This window comes from Hyposmocoma kahamanoa, unplaced genomic scaffold (assembly GCF_003589595.1).
Source record: "Hyposmocoma kahamanoa isolate Upper Pololo Valley unplaced genomic scaffold, ASM358959v1 66, whole genome shotgun sequence".
In the NCBI taxonomy this organism is placed as follows: domain Eukaryota; kingdom Metazoa; phylum Arthropoda; class Insecta; order Lepidoptera; family Cosmopterigidae; genus Hyposmocoma; species Hyposmocoma kahamanoa.
The window spans coordinates 3,406,495-3,429,995 of NW_020653854.1; the positions used below are offsets into that span (position 1 = coordinate 3,406,495).

The following is a 23,501-nucleotide window of genomic DNA, read 5'->3' on the forward strand; positions in this document are numbered from 1 at the left end:
AGACAACAAGATTGTCGGCGAGCCGTTTTCGCGCTAAGACGGCTTTGATATTTGAATAAAATTTCCATTTATTCATTACGAAATTTGTACGTTAATATATAACAACATTTGTTCGTTGCTATTTATAATAATAATAATAATAATAAATCTTTATTACGGACAACAGCGATTCTACTACAGATTTTGTGGTTGTTATTAAGTGCCGCATCACGGGGCACTCACTCCTATCCGCGATAGTCTTCAATAGGCCGTTGCTGCTGCCACGTATTCTGTTTAATAAAGACGCCGACTTCTTCCGTAAGGGTGCCATGAAGCTGTCGACGCGAGCTTCAGCAAACATGGCAGATGCACTACAGAATCGTGGCAACCGCAGCAGCGTCCTGAAGGCGTTATTATATTGCGTACGCAGGGCTCTGAGCAAGTTTTGGTTATAGCTGGCCCACAGTGCACCCGCATACAGTGGTGTGTAATAGGCTCTAAAAAGAGTGATTTTCACCTCCACCGTACATCGAGCAAACCTGCTCGCCAACGCCTGTTCGCCCTCACCGACAGTGCACTGCCCTCGCGTTCCAATAGTTCTTGAGGTCGTCGGCAATATAGTGTCATAAATATTTAAAATGTGATACTCTCTTAATGGAATTCCAATGAGCATTACAGGACTCTCCTTGCCGGCAGCCCCAAAGACCATGTACTCAGTCTTTTTGACGTTATAAATTAGTCCATGCGAGGCAGCATATTCCTCACAAACTAGAATCAATTTTCTTAATGAACTAATTGATTGATTGAGTCATCGCCATAGCTAATGTTATTAAGACAAACATAACATTTATAATGGTCGTGAATTGTGCTATATACAGCTGTTTATCACCATCTGAACGATGAAACGAAGATGAAAAAAACTTATGTCTGAGACTCACTCAGTTATTGTTTCCTTCATTTATTTAGTGCAGTGTAATATATAATACAGATTTATTTTAATTATTAATATAATGAGACGCTATGACTTCGTGAGCTAGTAGACAAGGGTTCTCGAATTTTCAATTTATATGAGCCAAAGAAACAAACACATACTTATGTACATTCATACCAACATATACCAGGGATGGTAGGATAGAACCATGCAACGTAATCATGTAACTAATAATTTTAAAAATATTTTACAAAATTTTGCGTTCAAACACTATTATAAAACATTAATTAATAATGTAGTGCATAGAAAACACGAATGTTGGGACACGAATGTGCAAAAGATTTCTTACGAAGACAAGAACGTGACATACCACCTTAAGAGAATTTCTTTTTGGTGCGACTCCCACTTTCGAGTATTTGAACAGAGTGACCGCTTTGTTCATATTTATTCATGATTCGCCCTACACTTTTTATGAATGCTAATCAAATTGTGATTTACATGTCTTTTTAATTTAAAATGTTCCAGATTGTTTTCATTATAACTTATACATTAAGCGCCTGTTGAATTTTAATAGCAAATAGTTACAATGCTTTATTTGTCATGCGTGTCAAAGAAAAGAACTTCAAGTCAATAATTTTGATCTAAAATCTTTAAAATAAAATTTTTGCAATATTCCTTCCGCAAAGTGCAGAAAGCGGCCATTTTCCAGTAGTATAAGTTAGAAAAGCGATCAAATAAGGAGGGTGACGGGAAGTTATTTAACGCTCTGTCTCGTCGAGATCAAATGCTACGAATTCTCTTAAGCCCGTTTACACAGTCGCGGTTTATAGCGAGTAAACTTGCGCAAGCGAAGGCAGTTTTTGTGTGTGCGTGTGGGCACGATAAAATGACTTCCCTTGACTTGAAGTATTACCGTTTTAGGGTGTTAACACACCAATCAATCTACAGTCGATCGATTCTAACGAATGAGATGAATCAACTTCGATAGACAGATCCTACTACACCAAATCGAACAGTTGGATTTGTCATTGAACGATTTAACGATCGACTATCGGTCTAAACTCTTTTGTATACATATTAAAACGTACTTGGTACTTGGTGTAACGGGCTAGTGTCCGCAACTCGACGTCAAGGCGCCTATTAAAACGTATTGGAGAGCCCACTTTATGCAATACTGTGTCACGCGGCTCCTGGCACAGTCCAAGCGTGTACTGCAGGTTGTAAGATGTAGTATAGCCTGAAGAGCCCTGTTGGTGTCCTGGTATGTAGAGGTATGTCGTTTCTTGACTTATCAGGAATCGTATATGGTAGCTTCGACATAACGAACTTTTCCACAAAAAAGTACGTGCACAAACACGTTACATCGTTATAAAACGTATATTATAAGAAATGTTATTAGTAATTTAATATAGAGTAATACATGATGAGAGACGTCCATTCAGTTCGGGAACTTTATAAGGAGAGGTAGCACGTCTTCTTTCCTCGAGAATTGTGTATAGAGTGAAGATAAGAAATTAAAGAACGATTCGAAATTTCAAAGTAGGTGGCCAGGAACCAGAGAAAATGGTGATAAAAAGGTGGAGGGACGATGTAAGAGGTCGCATCGTCACAACTGAATCCATCATAAGGTTGAATAATCGTTTGATCGCAGAGCTCGGTGCAAATTGTTTGTAATGCAACACGAACATCTGGATGGTACGATTATTTGTAATGCAACACGATTACTATAGGCGGCTGCTGCCTCAGCATCCTCTGATGTTTTTTTTACCTACTTTAGTTAGAGTTTACACCTTGCGTAGTTATTAAACTTTAATTAATATCTAAGCTTCATTGTACTAATACTCGAGGTTCTTCTTGTACCAGACTTCTTTTGTAAGACTAAGTTTTACTACACTGCGTGCTTTGAATTACGAGCGTCTATTTCCGGGTGTCTTTCGCGCGCACTTCTTTTATTAGTACTTGTTGTCCGTGGCGGCTCGCACTTCACTTGCAAATTCGACACCCGGGAACAGACGTTCGTTGTTCGAAACACGCAGCGTGCGCGCGTGCCATCCATAGTATTCGTGTTGCGTTGCAAATAATCTGCACCGAGCTATAGATATTTGTCGGTTAATCAATGTTACCAAACCAACCGATCGAAATTGAATCCACACACTAACACCAAGTTCACACTTGGACGGTTTGCCGAATCGTTCTTCTGGACGTTTTTCAGTGCCGAATGCAAACATATCTATAGGTGAAATCACACTATACAGTAAAAAAACGATTCGTTTATCTTCGCTGCCGTGTCTTGTCACCGGAAATCGTGAGCGGCATACGGTAAAAAAACCGAATCTGTCGCAGCCCCAATCACCCGGTTCGGATTTTCGTAACTTGCAGCAACATCGTCAACGACGTCGTCCATCTTAAACTTTGTGTTACGATAGTTGCAGCTGAATTTCCGGCCTCTGCCCCGAAATGGTTTTTCCGTATCAGAAAACTGACTCACAAAACGTTTAGATGTAAACGCATGTACGTTTTTTTTAACCTAGGTATACGGTAAACCGAACAAGAAAATAATTCGACAAGTGTGAACTAAGGGTATGAAGAGCTACTGCTACAAACATCGTAATTGTCAACTTACATTACAATACATCAGAATAAGCTCTGCGATGTATGTAAACTAATTGAACCTCTTAAAGTTACCTCAAAATACCATAGACAAAATTGTATCAACCCCATAATCCTGGGAAACAATTTTAATCCACCAGCAGTGAGATTGACACGTTCCGCCTTGCAATAATGAAGGGGAGATAATGAGGGAAGGAACTGTCGACCCGCAATGAGGCTTATTCAAAGCACAACAAAAAGACCGCGTCACGTGTTTCCAGAAAAGCCTTAGGCGCTTTGCGGATCGTCTTCGATTTGTATTCGTGTTTTTAAAGACGAATAAAAACGAATTTGAAATTCATGAAGACAATGAACACATACATATGTATATTGTGGATAAGAGTACAAATCGCGTAAAACTTAAAAAGAGGGGAGTTACTTGGAATGGATCTATCGTCCAATTTGAACTTCGGCAGATACATTGAATCCATGGTCAAAAATGCAGCAAGGAAGCTTGGCATCCTTTCCAGGGTGAGGCGTTGCTTCGGCTGTACCAAGTACAAGTCCGGTTGTGCATGGAGTACTGCTGCCACCTTTGGGATGGCTCTGCTATATACCAAATGCGACGCCCAGCTCCTTAAATACCTAGAAGGTCACGACCTAATCAGTCACCCTTTAGTGTATCTCACTCACCGATGGGCTTCTGCCATTGAGAGTCAAGGTGAGGCTTTGGCTGTCAGCCTAGATATGGCGAAGAGTTTGACCTGGTCTGGCATCGAAGTCTTCTTTCGAAGTTACCATCACACGGGCTACCCGAGGGGCTATGCAAATGGGTTGACAGCTTTCTATCCAGCAGAAGCATTAGAGCCGTCGTCGACGGTACTTGCTATGACGGTTTGGATATTAACGCTGGCGTCCCGCAAGGTTCTGTGCTGCCCCCAACGCTGTTTTTGCTGCACATGAATGATATGCTGTCTACTGACGGCATTCACTGTTACGCGGATGACAGCACGGTGGACACCTTTACACTGGGCATGCTTAGTCCCCTTGGTCTTTCATAGAAGAGAGCCGTAAACAACTTGTGTCACAAACAGAAAAAACCCTGGAGAGGGTTTCTGATTGGGGACGACTAAACTTAGTCCAATTTAACCCCACCAAGACACAAGTTTGCGCGTTCACCGCTAAAAATATTCCATTTTCTGCAGACCTTCAGTTCCAGAACAAGCCATTAAATATCTCGGAGAGCATCGGGATCCTTGGTGTCGACATCTCTTGTGACGTTCAGTTCCGTAGTCAGTTAGATGACAAAGTCAAGCTGGCGTCCAAAAAGCTTGGTGTGCTCAACAGGGCTAAGCGGTATTTCACTTCGGAGCAGAGACTGCTACTTTATAAGTCACAAGTCCATCCCCACATGAAATACTTCTTTGGGCGTCCGTCTTTGGGCGGCAGCTTCTGGATGCCAGCTTGGGCCCTTTGACGCGGTTCAAAGACGTGCTACGAGAATTGTTGACGATCCTGTGCTTACAGACGATATTGAACCACTGTCTTGAAGGAGAGACTTTGCCTCCCTATATCTGTTCTATCGCTTGTACAATGGCCAATGTTCTAAAGAACTGTTTGACATGATGCCAATAGCAACAATTTACCATCGCACCGCTAGCCACCGGCAGGGAGTCCATCCTCACACTCTGGAACCGAGTCGATCTCGTACTGTACGGTTTTAGAGGAACTTTCGACCACGTACAGTTAGGTTATGGAATGAACTCCCTGTCGGGGTTTTCCCGCAGGAATACAGCATGGAGTACTTCAAGGGTCCTAAAGGGTCGGCAACGCGCTCATAACGCCACTGGTGTTGCAGGCGTTCATAAGCGATGGTAACCGCTTTCCATCAGGCGAGCCGTATGCTTGTTTGCTGCGTACATAATACAAAAAAAATACTTTATTGTTAAAATCGCGTCATTACTACGAACTGAGTGAATGAATACTTACAAACTTTAAGCGCGTCATGGTATGAAAAGTCAATGTAAGGCTAAAGTAATTAATATTGTTTTAAGAGGTTGTGGTAGGCCCAGGGTCCCAAAGTCTACTAATTTTAAATCATCTCAGTTGTGTGGTATTCTGCTAAGAGTTAAGAGTCAGTCAGACTTGTTAGTGGCTAGCAACCAAGCTGAGTAACCGACTGCCATTGCAATTTTTCGGTATTCTGCTCCTCAATCACGAATTTAAGGCACGTCGGTGACGTAGTCTACAAATTATTTGACATAAAAAGAACGAGATAAAAATGAAGATATACTTAGTGGTTTCTATGGTAGTTTTAGTAAAGCTACATCGATAATCTGTGATTGAATGAATGAATGCCATCACTACCTTTAATTTAGATTTTAGCTTATTTTAGCATAATAGCAAATATTGTCCTAATAGCACATCAAGTATATAACCAGAAATAGAGACGAAATTACGGCCATCCATCCCTGGCGACTCATCAGGCAAATGGACCTTATCACTTTCAAATATCAAGTCTCGTTTGCGCTGAAGTTACGAATTAGAAAACTGAAATAGTACAGCGCCAACAACTGACCTTTGTGTACGTCTCCGTATATTCTAAAAATATTCTATATTTATTGTAATAAAGATAATATCTCTAATAATGGTGTAGGAAAAATTCGGTGGTGTAGGAAAAAACAGCAAAACACCTAATCACATTTCATCGGTAATTAAATATTAAATAGGTAATTTTGCAATTTTCGTCTATTAAAGCAAAGCTCAAGTTAAACTGGTCGATTTGAAGTGAAATGGTCAATCGGAGCGCGGTTGTCACAGTAATGATTTGGCAGAATAGTTTTCAAACAAATTAAATGACATTTCGTCTCTTTTTCTAGCTATATACTCGATGTAATAGCAATATGATCTCAGTCTTAATGAAATTACAATAACCAACCACCAGTGGTTTGAAGAAAATTGAGGTCCTGCTAATTCAATCGGGATGATTCTTTGCTATGTCTGATGAACATGCTGATCAACCGTTTAAATATCATCAGCTCTATTCCTGGTTAGTGCAGTACTTCCACTGATCAACTTGAAATGGTATACTATGGAAATTCTACGACAATAATATGGTGGCTGCGATCTGATATTGCAACGAGGGGAGTTGGTAAAATATTCAACTCCTCAACTACTTACGGCTGAACTAACTGTTTGTGTTTATTGCATTGATCTCGAGTTCTTGATGACTGGTTGGCTCAACCTTATAAGAAACTGAGTATATTAGCATTTAAAAAAAATTGACAATTTTATTCATTTTGTTGAAAAAAATTTTATCTCTATTTTATGAAATTTGACCAACATTGGCTGTCTCGATTTTTTTCGTCCCATACAATGAAATGATCCTTTCACGAAACAAAGCCGATTAGCACAAAAAAAATTTGACCAATTTCATTCAGGACAACCAAATTCATTTAGGACAACTCACGCTTGACAAAAAAAAATTGACTACGCCAAAATTGTTTTCACAAAAGAAGACTTAATGGTTCATAAGACAGTTTCCTTGTATCTTCTATGGTTTCGGATTTACCCATACTCTCCCATTAAAAAAAAAACATCTGTTTACGTACCTAGTAAATGCTAAACCCTTATAGGATGGAAAAATAGTCTAATGCTAAACCCCAACCAAATAATAAAATAACATAAGACGTGGCATTTATAAGGTGTCATAAAAATTATAACCATGTCTTCTGATAGTATAATAACAAACAACATCAAAATCATGCCTAAAGTTATTATTTACTTTCGACATTGTGGTCGGAACAGAAACAAGTGATGCTTACATTTCATTTACAATTATTTTATACAACGCCATCTTTCTAATTAAGGACTAACTAACTTGCAAAGCACTAGACAGGTGAGGCGAGACCTAAGTATATAGCGCCACCTGTGAGGCTATAGATGAACTCCACAGCCCTATAACTAACTATACCGGCTTGACACCATCTAGTTCTCGCTGTGGTTATTTTATAGCTCGATAGATGGCGTAATTTATAAAAAAATTAAAAATGAGAATAACAGTAATATGAATTAAATTTTAATTTCATTTAGCGTACTACAATCCTGCCTTTAATGTTTCTTTAGTTAGCACGAATGTAGTTTTGTCTCGTAAACAAATAATTCTCATAAACTTAATCCTTTTAAGTATCTGGCGACTGTCATACCTACTTTACCGACATAGTGTTGTAAAATTTTTACAAGAATCTAACATTAGCAAATGATATTAATATGAGTGAGTACATTGTTTTATAGTATTTTTATCTAATATGTCATTACTTATTGTAATAAACACAAAACTATAAGAAATGACTTTGTTTGATTGGTCGAAATAGCAGCGCCATCTACATTTTGACAAAGTATCACAGTACATTGAATTTTGTGGCTTACTAAATTTTGCTGCATTGCAGACCTAACTGTCAGTTTGATAGTTTGAGGTTAGATACGTCTATGTGTACAGTATTTTTGTTTGTTTATTGTTTTTATCGGTATTGATCAGATATAAAATAGTGTACATGTCGATTCAATTAGCAAAAATGAAGACTAAACGTTTAAGACTGACAGTAAGGCAGAGGTTGGACATCTTGGAAGAATACGAGGCGGGTGCCGATGTAAACATGCTAGCTGTGAAATACGGCACGGACGACTTAGGCATTATGAGCATTTGGGGTGCTAGAGAGCGTTTAAAAAAATTCGCTTCAAATTATGTAGATTACGCCGTGCGCGTCAATATGAAACGGCCAAAATTTGAAGAACTGGACTATGCGTTACACGAATGGTTTCAAAGTCAACGGGAGAGCGGTGTACATATAACTAACAAAATGTTACGAAAGAAAGCTCTGGCCTTGCATAAGAGTCTTTATAGCAAAAATGGAGAAAAAGCATATTTTATAGCCAGTATGTGCTGGATAAAAAATTTCAAAAGACGTTTTGGGATTCCAAATTTGACACCGCAAATCAAGTTATGTTCTAGAAACGATATTGCGTTAGATGAGGACACGGTGACCACGCAAAACATAAACACAGAGGAATTCGGTAAACTTTCCTGGGATCTAGATGTAAACGAGATTGACGTGAATTTGATGGAGATTAACACCACACCAGAGCCCGCTACTCCAAAACTGAAAACTTATTCTCGGCCGCAAAAAAAGGTGAGAACCTATTATAATTTAAAACATGATATGCTTAATGCGAATATTCGTTGTATTTGTTACGAAACCGTGTAAGATTTCAACTCGTAATATAACATATCTAATAAATAGGTATAAAACTTTAGGAAGAAGAAACAACAGTTTATAACAATTCTGAGAAGCTCAGAACATTTAAAACCAAGTGGTAGTTTCGTTTACCTGGAGCTGCGTCAACCTGTCGTGTCCGGAAGTGGAGTTTAATTGCCTCGTGTGTTTATACAGCACATCAGCGATAGATTGATTTGTATCAGCATTCTTATCAGGTACCAGTGGAGGAGTCAGCTAGAATTCCGTAACATAGGTGGCAGCTCGCAATTTTTTCGCAAACGCCTTAAAAATAACGAGTTCAGTTTGCTTAACATAGATAAATTAAGACTGTAACTTCAAACTGATGCGTGAATTTTGACTGTTAATACTTGACTACTTTGCTCAGATACTCAATTCTACCTTGCCCTCGTTTCCAATCGTCATTTTTAGAGAAATTGAGATTATAGCATATCTATGATCAGCTACAACCCCGTCTAATCGGTTTTTAATATCTAATTTAGTTTCAGTTTAATAGTTAAGCAAAATCTGCGTAATTGACATTTTCCAAAGAAAATGAATACTTTAGGTGCCAATATTTCGAAAGTCACCCAAATTCATGTGCATAAATGACAAGGAGGGCAGTATCGTATATTTATTTACCTAACACGGTAATGATTTTTTTATTTAGCTTTTCTTACAAAAGTCAAAAGCTGATGCTGTGTTGGTTCCAACGCTATGTGTATGGAAGTAAATGTCGGGTATGGTGGAAAAAGCACGAGAACAGAGTGAATGCAATAGAAATAAGATGAACGTAAACGATGTGATTTGAAAGCGAAATTAGTGGCAGAAATAGAAAACCACTTCAACGTACCCTGTTGAAGTGGTTTAGGTAAAAAAAGCGGATGAATTAATGAAAGAAGTATATAGAACTAACGTGAAAGGCATCATTGGAAAAGTAACATCCTCAGATCAAATTGAGAGTGTTTTTAAAAAGGCTGGAGTGCGTAGTGAGAAGAATAAGAGGGCCTATTGAATGTAAGTGAGGCAAGAAAGGTTGGTCAGGATCACGCTAAGTAGCAATCGATATTCTCTGCTCATCCCAATCGGAATCGAAGGGCGTAAACATAAATATGTGTTGATTTAGGTCAATTTACTAAACATTTTCCACCTATTCTAAACAAGTAGGCTAAGGTTAGGTGAGTACGACAGACTACTGTATAGATAGTTGCTTATGATTCTCTCGTCGCCATTCTAATCAATGTAATGCGTCTGAGTTATATTGATTACAATTTAATATCTTGCTATTTATCGTAGACTATTGGGTGTAGGTATGAAAGATACACAGCTGTTTTAGTTAAGTTTAAAATCATGTCGATTGTTAGATTGTTACGGGTTCTGCCCTAACTGATATCTATAATTTCGGCCTGCTCTAATTAAACATAGGCTCTTAGGAAGCCGCATTGGTTTCTTTACAAACAGAACACAGCACTCATTAATAAATTCGTTGCCTGGATTACAGTTATTCTTAGTTTCTTTAGTCGTCTGAAGTTAACCTTTTTAATATTCGTGTTCGCCTTTATTTTATGTCTAGGTCAGGTGTTCTAGGTCAAGTACAGTTGAGATGCTTGCTCATCCGTATGTAGGAACATACTCACCAACTGCATTGACAGATGATCGGATCGTGGTTGTATCTTTTTGTGCTGCGTTAACAACTTTTATAGATTGTTTTACTACTTGTAATATGTTTAGTTACTATTTAAGTTGCAATATTGTTTATTTTCGTTTCCTGTTAGAGTCTTTAAGGAGGGACAAAAGGCAAAGAAACAAAGTTTTAATATTTATCTTGATGGAATTTATTTTTCATTATTTCAATGAAAGATTACATTTTCTAAACAAATAGTATTTCTTCTCACGCTGTTAAATTACAATTGTTATAACATGGTGTTTGTCTACTGCAATAGTTAGATTTAAAACGATAATCATCATGGCTGAATTGTACCTATTAGCTATCTCAACTTAATTCTTCAATATCAGGCTCAATATGAGCTATCAAAATTCTCGTCCGTTGGCCCTTCGCACCGTGACGGCTCTAATTGACAATTTAAAGGCATTTTGTCTTTCAACTCGATGTGCTAAGCCTCTAGTTCCAATTGGTCTACACATCACAGCGAGGACCGGACGAAAATCTGAAAATTACACTACCACAACATGCAACTTCTACTAGGTCATTCATAATTCTTCGTTTACAGTGAAATTGTGTTCTTGAAATGGAATTCTACAGTCAATAACATCAGAAAATATTCAATTTAAACAGCAAGGGTCACTTTACATATTAAAATTGTACCATATCTCAGTCTCGCTCACAACACGAATGAATAATATAAAAATACTGCATCAAACAATAAGACGTTGTACAATACAATCTCATCGCACATAGATACAAACGAATTACATGTATATATAGCTCCACAAAACTATTTGATCGATTTTCAGCTACAAACACGATCATGTCTAGAATAAGTTATTGAACTACAAAATGCCCTAATAGTCATAATTACACTTAACAAGGCATCATAATTTTAATCATAATTATTGGATTTTCGTCACTAGTATGCGCGACCGCATCTTCCTAAAATCATTCATAACTTTAAATTAATTAAACTAAATTCATTTGACTATCACTCATGCTTACACAAAAAATCAGATATCTGCAACGGAATAAACACTCACAATCATCAGTGTTCTAATACTTAATAATACGAAACTAGGCTTTATACATCACAACATAGTGCTGAATGAAAGGAAAATTCAATTAGTAATATTGGTAATTAGAATTAATTGGTCGAAACGATATGTTCAAAGATAAAATGGCAACAGAGCCGTGCAGATGTTTGATACAATTTTGATATTCGAGTAAAAGATATGATTGATATATTTCGCTTAAAGTACAACCAAGGAAGAGTGGTTGATGTCATCGCCTATTCAGCGTGAAGTGTCCTGCTTCTGTGCCGATTCTAATAGCGTGCTAGCTTAGGTTAATACACGTATATCTGTTTGAGCTGAGGCTTGAGCTCGGGCGGAATCGTGTACACCTCCTGTTCAGGCTTCTTTTTCACCAGTCGCTTCCAGCGACCGCCGATGTTCTTGCGAAGGCTGCGGAAACTCGCACGCTCGTTCCCAATGGGCTGCATCAAGTTGTCCTATAAAGAAAGAAAAACAGTCTTTAGTCCAATGACCTCTTTAACGTATAAGACATCTGTTGCGCGTTCATAGGGTTTAATGACCTTAAGGATTGAAGCCCGATTTAGTGGTTCCGTTACCGTCTCCAATGCATTTGCTGCATTCGCAGTGTCGAAATAACTTCCAGCCGTTACACAATGCCCACGCTATTTTAAGACTATATTGTATGGTGTATTTCGTCGCTACCTAGACAATCATAATAGACTTTGTAAGGTCGTGTTGTAAAACTACGAAGGTTGTTTGTGGCTCTGTTCGCATTCATTGTTTGTTACGACTACACTTTGTTTCCGTTTCATTCCCTATTTTTTTCAAATTATAATGGGATATTATTTTCCTATTAAGGAGAACATTTCTAACCAGTGTAGGAAGCATTGTTAAGTAAACTGAGGCCATACGAGTACGAGGCGAGCCTTGAATGCGCTATTCAAAGGCACATTAGCATTCTCGGCTTCCTGGTGCGGCGCCTCGATGTGTGGTCATGCAAACATTTTACAATCATCGGTCAGCGTCTGTTCACAATTGATCCGACTGGGCGGCTTTATTAACCTCGGGAGTCGATAAACAGAGCGTGATATTAAGGTTGAAATGATATTGCAAATTCAGGGTGCGCTGTTCGCATTAGCCTCCTTTGTTCGACAGACAGCCAAAGAAGGTCGAGGTGTTACAACATGCTCGCCTTGCGCAGCTTTCTACTTCGTAAGCGTGTCCCGACATTTAAATTTATTTCACACTTAGATATCGTGACCGAGCTGCGAGTGTAACCGACTCTCTCTCTTGTGGCGCCTAGTGGCGGGGACGCGGGTCGAACCAGTCACGATTTCTTTTACATTACAATACATCATTCCCAAGGTACAACTTTCCATATTGTTTTGATCGAAACTTTGCCAAGGCAACGTCATTTGCTAACTGGAATGTGTTATAGTTTGCGCGCGCTGGCTTATTAAAATAGCATTGGGGTCAAGAATAACGGCTGGAACTAGTTTGCATTCTCAGAATAAGAATCCTGTTTGCGTGACAAGAATCTAAATATGAAAACAAGAAAGGGGTGGTTGTGGTACTGACCTGATCGTGAGGATAGACGAAAGGCGGAGGCAGCGGCGGAGGGAACTGCCACAGGGGCTGCTGACGGAAGGCAAGCGCCTCCGGGGGCGGCACGGTAGGTGCCTGCAGAACTTCGGCGGGGTGCACCGAAGCGGAGTGCTCTTCCCGTTTTCGCAGCTTGCTGTGGACGATGCGAATCGCCATCATAGTACCGTTATTTCCAACCATGGTGGCAATAAGTCCTTCAACGCAAGAGTAACTGAGCACACTGGGTTGAATCACAGGTAAAGAGTTACAGTCAGGCAGTCACAACATACTTTTACGAATCCACAGTTTTCACTCACAGCCGTATCGCGGTCAAATCGACGCGCGTAACCTAATAACTAATTTAAATAAATTATCACAATTAATTTGTAGTGGGTTTATTGCACTTATCACTGTTCATAGGAACGCGCGGCAGACCGCGTTACGCGAGTTTCAGTTGCGCGGTGACTAGATTTGTATCGTGAAGACTTGGCCGGCAGGTGCCTAGCAAAGCGCTCGCTCGTGCCAAACGACCTCTACGGAGTACTCCATGCGTCTGAGTTATCGTGGAGGGGAGCGCAAGGCTTTTATAGACGCGCGCGTGACGCGGCGCCAACGCGGGTGTGGAGGTGCCCGGGAGGGGAGAGGCCAGATTGACGATGTGGCCGTTTTCCGCGAAAAACTACGAAACTGTGGTGGAGGTGAATACCGCACTCGTAGTGAGTGATAATGACGCACCCAACAGGTCGAACAGACCGTTGGTTTGTCCCGCTTACTTGAACTATAAAATTAATTCGTCTTTATTGACTCGATCGTCATCGAATTGAGGTAAAACGTTATGCGATTACGGCTGTGAGTGAAAAATGTTAGAAAACTGGTTTTATCGTCGTTTATATTCTTGCGTTGTGGGTATTCCACCTTGTTGGGTATTTAGATTACAACTATATACAAAATATGTTACATAAAATATTCAAGCATACAATTTTATAGGTAAAAACAATTACGCAAGTAAACAGAGAACAGGCCCCCTGCTGTAGATATCGAGTTAATATAACGAGCCCATATTATTATCGATCAGTAGATAGCAACAAATCGGAGAGGCAACGTTCTGCATTTCACCATTAACCGAGTTCAAAGTCCACGAAGTATAAATGTGCACATAGCTATAACTACACGCACAGCTGAGCCCATGGATAAAGTAGACGCAGCAAATGGTGATATTGCATCTCTCTCCGCCAAACACTTGCACGCGTAAGTACGAACAAGAGGCGATGATTTACTACCTTCGACTCCTAAATGCAAAGTAGGGCTGCAGGGCAAGGGAGAGCGGGAAGGTGCAATGCCCTTAGTTCGTTCTTAACTATAGCAAAGCTCCAGGCTTTTGACTTGAATATAATGCCCGGGTACAAAAAACACAGGTAGTAAGCCATTATAAGTCGTTGCCCTTGAAAAAAGTCTAGAGGAGATCAAATTATTATTTAGAAAGAATTTCGGTCGGTCCTTTACAAAATATATGAAGACATTGGATTATGCAGACAAAGCAACAGTTATTGTGAAACTTAAAACGGAACATTAGAAACGGACACATAATTGCAAAAGAGAAGGCAAAAAGGCACGTACAGTGAACATTTGAAAAACAATTTTGCTTCTATCGATAGAAGTGAAACATGGCATTATCTGCTAGTAAAATTGTTCTAAGTCACGCTTCCAAGTCTTTATCTAAACCATAACAAAGAACAAGGTATAGTTATGACGAGAATAATTGATACGCTTGCAGCAGAATGCTAGTGATTGTTTTCGATTGACTTTCAAACCTTGATTCCAGAACAACTACAATGAGGGACTGTTACATTGATTTCATCACCATTTGAACTGCAGTTAACTCTTAGTGCCTGATAACCTTTGATTTAGAGATCACCTAAACAAACTCCTAAAAAGCAAATTACAACTAAGGATGGCGAGATGGAATCTTAAATTGACCCGAATATTGTACAAAAGTAAGATAATCGAAGACACGTTTGAATCATTTTTGTTATATTTTATCTTACTATGTTTATTAATTAAGAGTAATTAAGATAATTTATATTCGGTGGTATTTATGGTTTTATGCTATAGCAACATGTTTTGATACGCGTTACGTCAATCACCTTTGATATAATATCAGTGTTCGTCTGAAACATAATATTGTTGAGGAATTTTTCCAATCGACTGATCTATATTTTTGACCTAACGTACACTGACGATTTACATATGACGTTCAAGCACATCAACTTTTTGATTCATAATAAGTGGTAGAAATGAGTCAAAGAAAAGGCTAGTTTGGAGACGAAATTACAACAATATTCTTTCGTTTCGTTAATATTGAATTATCATTATCATTCTTATTCTATAAACAACATATTAACATGAACTACTAGCTGGTAACATGACAACAGAACCTATTTAATATAAATTGATAGAGGTTTATCGAAATATGTAAGAGCTCGATTGCACTATTGACGTCAAGCTTCATGATGGGAGTCAACAGGGGTACGAATTTAATATGGCTGGTGAAGCCACGACCAATCGTCCGATCATTGCAATTTACTGCTGTATTATTGAATGAAATGTTATTAAAGATAATAAATACGTACTTTTCGTAATAGGCAATAAGTGTGTCAAAGAATAATGTTGTACTTTTAGGTTATATCTATTGTATCTGAGAAAAAGTTTGACCCTAATCTATTTGATCATAATTATATTTTTTGCTTTTGTTCCGTCTCATTGTATAATTTGCTTAATTGTTTTGTGATTTTTCTAACTCCAGTATTTGTAAAAGACGTAGCAGGCAGTTAAAGATCGATAACCAACAGTGTATGTACTTATTTATATACCGCGTCTATATTAAATTTGCATACACGTGTATCGATTTGACGCCGCAGCAAGAAAATGCCACGAAGGTTTCTTTAAATTTTATGACGAGTTTTTAATCCGTAACCGCATTACAAACCGCATGAATACAAAGCAGTAACGGTATTATGACCTGGCCGTTTCGGATATACTAAAAAGAGTGCATTGCAAGTCAATGATTGCAATGTGGTAATTTATTGCATTGTGTTTACAGATAAAATATGAATAGCAAGTACATTGATTCCTAGTAAAAGAGAATACAAAATAGTTTAAGCTGATTCTACAATCAAACAGAATAAGTTTTGTTACTCGTAAAAGTGACAAAAAGTAATTTACAAGACAAAAAATGTCAAATAATATAATTCTTGCAATGTTTTGTTTTTGTCATTCTGCCGCAATAGTGCCAAGAGAATCCGTGTCACTTTACGAAATCTGGCCTCGGGTCTTTCGAGACTCCCGTCGTTTTAAAATGCTGATTCTAAGGAGGACTAAGTTTGTTTACAAGTATGCCAGTGTTATATAAAACGTGGGAAGAAAGTTTTGCACACACCTGCACTGTATCGGCACACACCTGCTGGCCGTCAGTGTAGGTTAACTCGTTACTGATATAGACAGAAGGCTATCAAGCTTAACCTCCAGTTTCAACAACCTTTTTCAACATATGTGTTTAAAACACCTAACTGGTTTATACTTCAATCTTTTTTACGTGTCTTTGTGTCTTCCGCGTTTATTACTACTTTACAAGACTGTTTATGTCTGGCGCAAAATCACCCGTCGCTACTTGGCTGTGAAGCAGACCAGCCTACATTTTCAATATAATTATGGCCCATTAATTTCGTCTATTTCAATCAAATATTCGGCATTTTATTTCCGCTTACTGTCACTTGAATAAATATTAAAGATAATAAAATTATCGTTTTATGGCTCCTTTGTCTTCCGCTATACTGACCGTGAACTTCGTACAACAATAAAGCCCTTATAAATTTGTATACGAAATCAGATATTCTGTTTGGTTGACATGAATGGAAACAAATCTTTACAATACCTTTCCCGAGTTGAATCGTAGTAGGAGCAACAAATCGAACAATGGTGGAACGGTTGGGATTCCATTCGTTTTTAAAGCCGGTTGTATTCGTTTTTTATATCACACTTAAAATTTCCATATGATAAATGTAAGGGTAATTACCCAGTTTGGGTACTTTTATTAACGGAGGCGATGTCCGCTCGACCGCGACCTTGCCCGGTCTTTCGATCGTCACTCGGCTTTCTGCAACTAGTTCAGTACCTATCGATTTTTTGTTCACTCCAATTCTGAGTTTTCGCATCTGACTCATTCTATAGACTGGTTTTAAATAGAACCGCTTGTTATATAAAACAACCAATCACAGTGCACTGAAATTGTGGGTATGGTTATGTTATGACTTATTACTATTGAAGGTAATGTAATGTGCACGCGCAGAGACAAATATTGCAATTGGAGAAGGAATTCGCCTTGACCAGGTAAAAGACAACCTTGTACGGTATGTATTGGAATGACTGCAAACGAGTTTCTCACTGCAGAAAATAATTGACATCACAATTAAAATCTCAATGTTTGTCTAACGCCTGTTAAGTTTGACACAGAATTAAACTGCAGTGTGGCACAACGATGTAACAATGCATTTGAACCCACTTTGTAAAACAGTGACAATTAAATGCAATCGCCAGTTACGTTAGCACACAGGATATAAGTGATGTAATCAAGCATCGTACCACAAGCAGAACGATGAGAATTACCCGCGCTCGAAGGGATTGTTGCGATCCCTTCCGCAAACGCAGACGATGGTCTTGTTGACCGACAGCACGATCAGAGAGTTGTGCTCGAGAATCACGCCAACCTCGCAGTTTTCCTCTTTACACTTCATCGCCTCGACGGCGATTAGAGAGAAGAGCATCGAAATGTGGGCACGGACACTTCACAAAGGGGATACGGCGCTTTGCTGACTGAGGGCGGCTGCGGCAAGGCGCCAACATTAGGCAAGCGGACGCGCGATTTGGCGCAGACTGCCAGACTGCCGCCTCCGCGAGTTTTCAATACATACGGCCGACACGACGGTGACTATTTGACTGCCTGAACGGCGACGGCCGTTTGAGGCGCCTCGGTCACCACGCCTCGCGCAGCGGTGGGTGGCGACTGAACACGCACCTCTCCCGTTACCTTATTGCTATGTTATGGGGGCTCGACCCCACGCCGCCGCAGCCCTCCATAATCAACCGCTCGTTACGGTGTTCCGCACAAGCTCCGGTCTCTGCAATGCAGTTCACCTCAGCACACACTGTTTACCAATGACCACAACAAAACATTCAACAAACATCTGTTACATATGAGCAGTGACTCTAAAAGAACGTCGACTTTATAGAAATCATAGACACTTGGATTCGACACAGGTATTTATTCACGCACCGACAAGTTGATAGGTAGCACTAATTAACTTATTGTTATCCCAGTTGCGAACATCTTTCAAATTCAAATACTGTCAGAGACGGCTTTGTTATCGGCTGGTCGTGGCTTAACTGAAAACAGGCGAACGTCAACGGATGTCGTTCCATGTGTACCGCATTCATACATAACAAATACTTCGATTCGGCCTGGAGACAATCGAACTTGAATTGTATATGTAACAACTGAATATTTAAGAAGAATGCTTGGTCCATGCTAATTTACTACAAAGATCTTGCCAATCTGAAACGAGGATTTACGTAATTCGGACACAATCATGTCTATTTCAATGAAGTTGATGATGCATTTGCTTGTATACGATTGTATGCACAGCTTTTGCCAGATACTCCTCCACTATCTGAACAATATATTTCCATCAAACATTGACGTCAAACCTGTATGTAGCTAAAGGCAATGTATTGTTAACCCCCCATTATCTGATGATTAGATAGACTAAGTTTAAATACTTTACATTCCATAATTGTCCGTTTACGTAACATTACTTAAATTTATTGATTGACAACATCTTTTCACGGACTCCGTTTAAGGTCAAGGTTTTTGTCCATTAGCTACAATTCTGAAATAATTGCTGTCATTTTACGGTCACGATGAGCTCTAGTAGTTTCTAAAACTAAAAACAGAAATTACAAACTCTACAAAAACTATGAATTATCAGCCCAAAGTACGAATACTAATTTCCATGATTTTTATAGCAACCAAAATTCACGAAGATCTGAGAACTTAGCAAAATGAAAAAAAAAACCGTCTCCTTCACCGCCACAAAATTTAAATTAAATTCAACGAAGTACGTACTTCTACATTTGTTATGTGTATGCTGTATTGTAGGAAAACATCATGACCCTATCAAGTTCTCCATGGCTGGACGTTGACAATGTGTGACCTTGAAATTCGTCATGCTAATAAAGAAATGATAGACCCGGAATTCACGAATTCCGTTTTGAAGCAAATTGTCAATTCAGCTCATGTCCTCTAGTGATCACATTTGTTTCACGTCTTTTGTTCATTGGGCATGCTGTTATACTGTTTGGCAACTGCATTATGGCATGCATACAAAGTCACACTAAACACGGCTTAAAACATAAAGACGATAATATTGTCAGCTACAGATTTATTACCTACGTAGGTTGTTATGGAGGTGCTTAAAATGTAATAAAAGTGTGCAGTTTATAGTTTATATAGTTTATATGGCAAGAAACACGAACGAAGTTGATAATTTATGTCATCATCACGACTAAAATTTTTACTTCAACGATACAATAAATAAGGGAACGAGCGCTGAAGCATCCATTTAATAAAGTTGTTTATAGAAATTTTCTCTCAATCATCGGTGTCAAAATAAAATCGTGCATATCACTTCCTTGCCAGTGTCTCTTGGACAGTTTCCCAGACAAACTGAAACACTTTTGAAGAGATATCATCAACACATTGGATGTTGTTTTTGAGAGTCTGGAAAATAAACATGATCGTGTTTTTATGTCTCGCTGGAATCTTTGATAAGCCTCACGGTTAAATTTACGAACTGTAGAAAAGTAGGTGTTGCTTCTAGAAAGATTAAAAAAAGTATCAGAACTTGTTGGTTTAAGATCGTCGAAGATACAAAAGGAAATTTGTATCATTACTTACTATGAGTAGATTGTGATATGCCGTCTCTCTCTCTCTCTCTCTGTCTCTCTCTCTTGACTAACTATACCATCAGTACAGTAACTATCACCAATAAGCAATGATTTCAATGCGACGTTTTTTAAGGTTAAATACCAACATACGACTATTGTAATAATGCTGGTAATCCCATAGTGGGACAACGGTTACTTCTCAAATAAGAAATCGACTGTGGAATGCATATTTTTTAATAGCAATATCTTTCGCTAACGATGAGTAAATCTGCAGGTCGAGTAAGGTTCACAAGCCTTTGAACATTTTTGAAGTCCTGCTTGGGCCAGTGTGGCGGACTATGACCTAAGCTGTGCCCAGCAGGACGTAGGTGATGAATTGGTGGTAGTGATTAGCGGAAAATATTCGCTTTCGGAAGGGTACTAAAATTGTACGCCTTATTTATGCAGTTAAGAAAGAAAAGTTTAAGATAGAAAACAACATAAATCTTTCATAGATTTCTCATAGATGGCGCTACGACTAAAAAGTCGTTGAAAAACCAAATACAAAGACACGACGCAAGCACATAGAAAAATTCGTGAGGTCCGTTGGTTTGTTCCGTGGCTTAGTTGGTATAGTGTCTGGCACGGTATGCAAGAAGACGTCGGTTCGAATCCGACCGGATCGAAGGAATTTTTTCTGAGTGTTCGATCTTTGTATTAATAATTATAGAAAACAACGTTAGTGACATAGGAAATGGTGCCATCTGACCCTGAAATATACCTTAGTAACAAAGGTCATATTTGCCTGGGCATGTTTGTCTTGCGTTACCTTGCCATTTAGAAAATTAAACTGTTAGCTTCGAGCCCTACCTATTTTTCCTTTAGAGCACTGGCATATTACATTTAACCCTGCGATGCTTTTAAACGGCTAATGCTTTTTTTATGTTACTAAGTGACGAGAGGAATAAATCGTACGCTAGGTGGTAACCGACATACCTTCCCACAATGCAGCGCCACTCAGAGCTTTTACTTTCAAAGATGTGAAGGGCACTCTGCTTGTCACGCTGAGATTAACGTTTACAAGTCCCATGTGTCTGTAATTTCATCAACCCTCGAAAACCGGGACGCTGTTCACATTACTTGGCGGCAGAAAGAAATATGGTTGAACTTATTCATAAAGAGCTCTATTGCTATTAAAATGGCATCCACACTTTTGGTATAAAGCAAGGGACGTTACTTGCTGTGACGTTTTCCCGGATGGGTTTGATCCATCGACGACTATAGATCTAATGATTTCGGGATCCCAAGGTCGAATGTCAGTAAGGGACCCGGGAAGGAAAGAGACGGAGATTCTGTTTAGTAGTACCACGGGAGACATAATGTTTTAGGCGATTTTACTGATTGGCGGCAAAAATTGATGCTTCCCTGGACGAACTCATTCACAGGGAGTTCTACGGTTGTTAACCGTACGCGCAATGTTGTCATAAGTACCACCATTTCAGAGTTGAAAAATAGCTTTAACAATAAATACAAATTCGCCGTCATCATTGGGTTAGGGACTTCACACGTCTAACAAGGCTTGTGAACGTTCTTCGACATTCAGGTTTCATCACAACCTTTACCTTCACCGCTTCTAAACATTTACAAAAAACTCATAAGACTTTAAAAAATTAAACTACGTAAAACTACTACGTAAGTTGAAATATTACGTAAATGTTGGATCAGGTACAAGGCTGAAGTTATACAATTTATTACCGTCGTTAGTTACAATTTCAGTAATACTTGCTCGCTACATTATTATTAAGTAGCTAGTTAGTTTGTTAATTGATTACCGTGGATGATGTTCCGGGTAAGATTTAAAAAAATATTTTTGACGAGTTTTTGTACAATTTATAAGCAAGTCCTGAAATTTTCTATGCTTTGCTTAGGCTTTGAAGGGCTGGTGAAATTACAGGCACATGAGACTTGTCAACTTAGAAATCATACTCAAGTCCTTGCCATTAGGGTCGTATTTCCAGTGCTTGAAATCATACTCAATTCCTGACTTGAGCATTAAGTAGAGTTCTGGAATACGACACTTAGAGTGGCAGGTGCAGTGGTAGTGTCACGCAGGTTTTTGCAATTTAAAGCTCTGAGTGACACTGTAACTGGTATGGACAGGCGTATCGCAAACGCCGAGTGAACCCGTTACTTGGTATTTTAAAGAAGAAATATAGACGCCATCGGTCTCGGAATTGACTAGCATCCTTAGTTTTACAAACGAAAAAATATAATTACAAATAATAATATTCCGGTAATAATTACAAACTACAAGCAATTTAAACGTTGTTTCTTTCAATTGAAACCTATATTCGAAATTCCTACGATTTATTTGAAAATATTTTTTATTCCAAACTCTGAATCTGCAAACTGAAGGCGGAATACATAGCTATAACTCATACAGTATGTTAACACGTCTACATTAAGGCGTGCACATGAAAGGACATATGACATGCTCCACATGCGTGTCTCTGTGAGTATAAGTTCAACGTAATATTAATATTTACATTCTACGAAGTATTCTACAAATATAACTTGAAGTACCTACTCAAGTAATGTAGTTAATTTGAAAATGAATCATTGGGAATCTTGCGAATCATAGCGCTGACAATAACAAAAATGTATTGAAAATTTTAAATAAACAACTTCAAAGACACAAAATATAATCGCGCATGGCATTATGAACGTTATTTCATGTGCTTATCGTACAAACTAGATACGAGCCGAAAAACAGGCGGCGCGTCTTCCGGAAAATTCTCGCGCAGTCTTGGGAATTCCCGCAGCTACCGTGACGTATCTAGTTTGTACGTTACCCAATCCACATAAATCCCATAATGCTATGTACAATTTCGTAACAAACATCTGCTGGTAGCTGTAAAGGTTGCCTGACTGAGTGTAGAAAAGCTTTCATAGATTTTTCACAGATGGCGCTACGGCAAAAAAGTCGTACAAAAACAAAAACAAAGATTCGCAACAAGAACATAGAAAAATTCGTAAGGCCTGCTAATTCGTTCAGGGGCTTAGGTGACATCCGTCTACCACGGTTTCCTGGAAGACTTTGGTTCGAATCCCGCCGGATCGGAGGATCTTTTTCTAAGTGTTTGTTCTTTGTATTAATAATTATAACAAACTAGTGGAGTCATTTCATAAAAAAAAATTATGTCACGGTGGTAAAACATCGTGGTATTATTAAAACTTAAAATATTATTTTCTACATTTTATAAATTCTCTCTGTCTCTCACTCTCTCTCTCTCTCCTGTCTTTCTCTCTCTCTCTCTCTCTCTTAAGTACACACACATACACGTGCAATGCACATCTCTCTGTCATATACACACATTTTTTAATTGTTTTACTGTTACTAACATTGATATTGTACAGTCAACCCAACAGACAGTGATTGTTTGGCAAGCAGCCAATATGCA

At 38.7% G+C, this 23,501-nt stretch overlaps 2 protein-coding genes across 4 annotated transcripts in view; one reads left to right on the forward strand and one right to left on the reverse strand.

Moving 5' to 3' along the window:
• The first annotated feature begins 8,145 nt into the window (after window positions 1-8,145).
• LOC113231946 overlaps window positions 8,146-23,501 on the forward strand; it is a 57,316-nt gene continuing 41,960 nt past the window's right edge. The window contains exon 1 of the mRNA XM_026466504.1: window positions 8,146-8,688. Coding sequence (XP_026322289.1) covers window positions 8,155-8,688 — 534 coding nt within the window. The 5' untranslated portion in view covers window positions 8,146-8,154. The remainder of the gene's footprint in view (window positions 8,689-23,501) is intronic.
• The window catches only part of LOC113231947, a 405,956-nt gene continuing 393,990 nt past the window's right edge, over window positions 11,536-23,501 (reverse strand). For 2 of the 3 annotated variants that reach the window (XM_026466505.1, XM_026466506.1), the window contains 2 exons: window positions 13,057-13,216; window positions 11,536-11,954 (listed from right to left, as the gene is read on the reverse strand). In XM_026466505.1, coding sequence (XP_026322290.1) covers window positions 11,790-11,954; window positions 13,057-13,216 — 325 coding nt within the window. In that variant the 3' untranslated portion in view covers window positions 11,536-11,789. Of the gene's footprint in view, window positions 11,955-13,056; window positions 13,217-17,724; window positions 17,941-23,501 lie in introns of those variants that run through there. The other variant, XM_026466507.1, reaches the window with a different exon arrangement.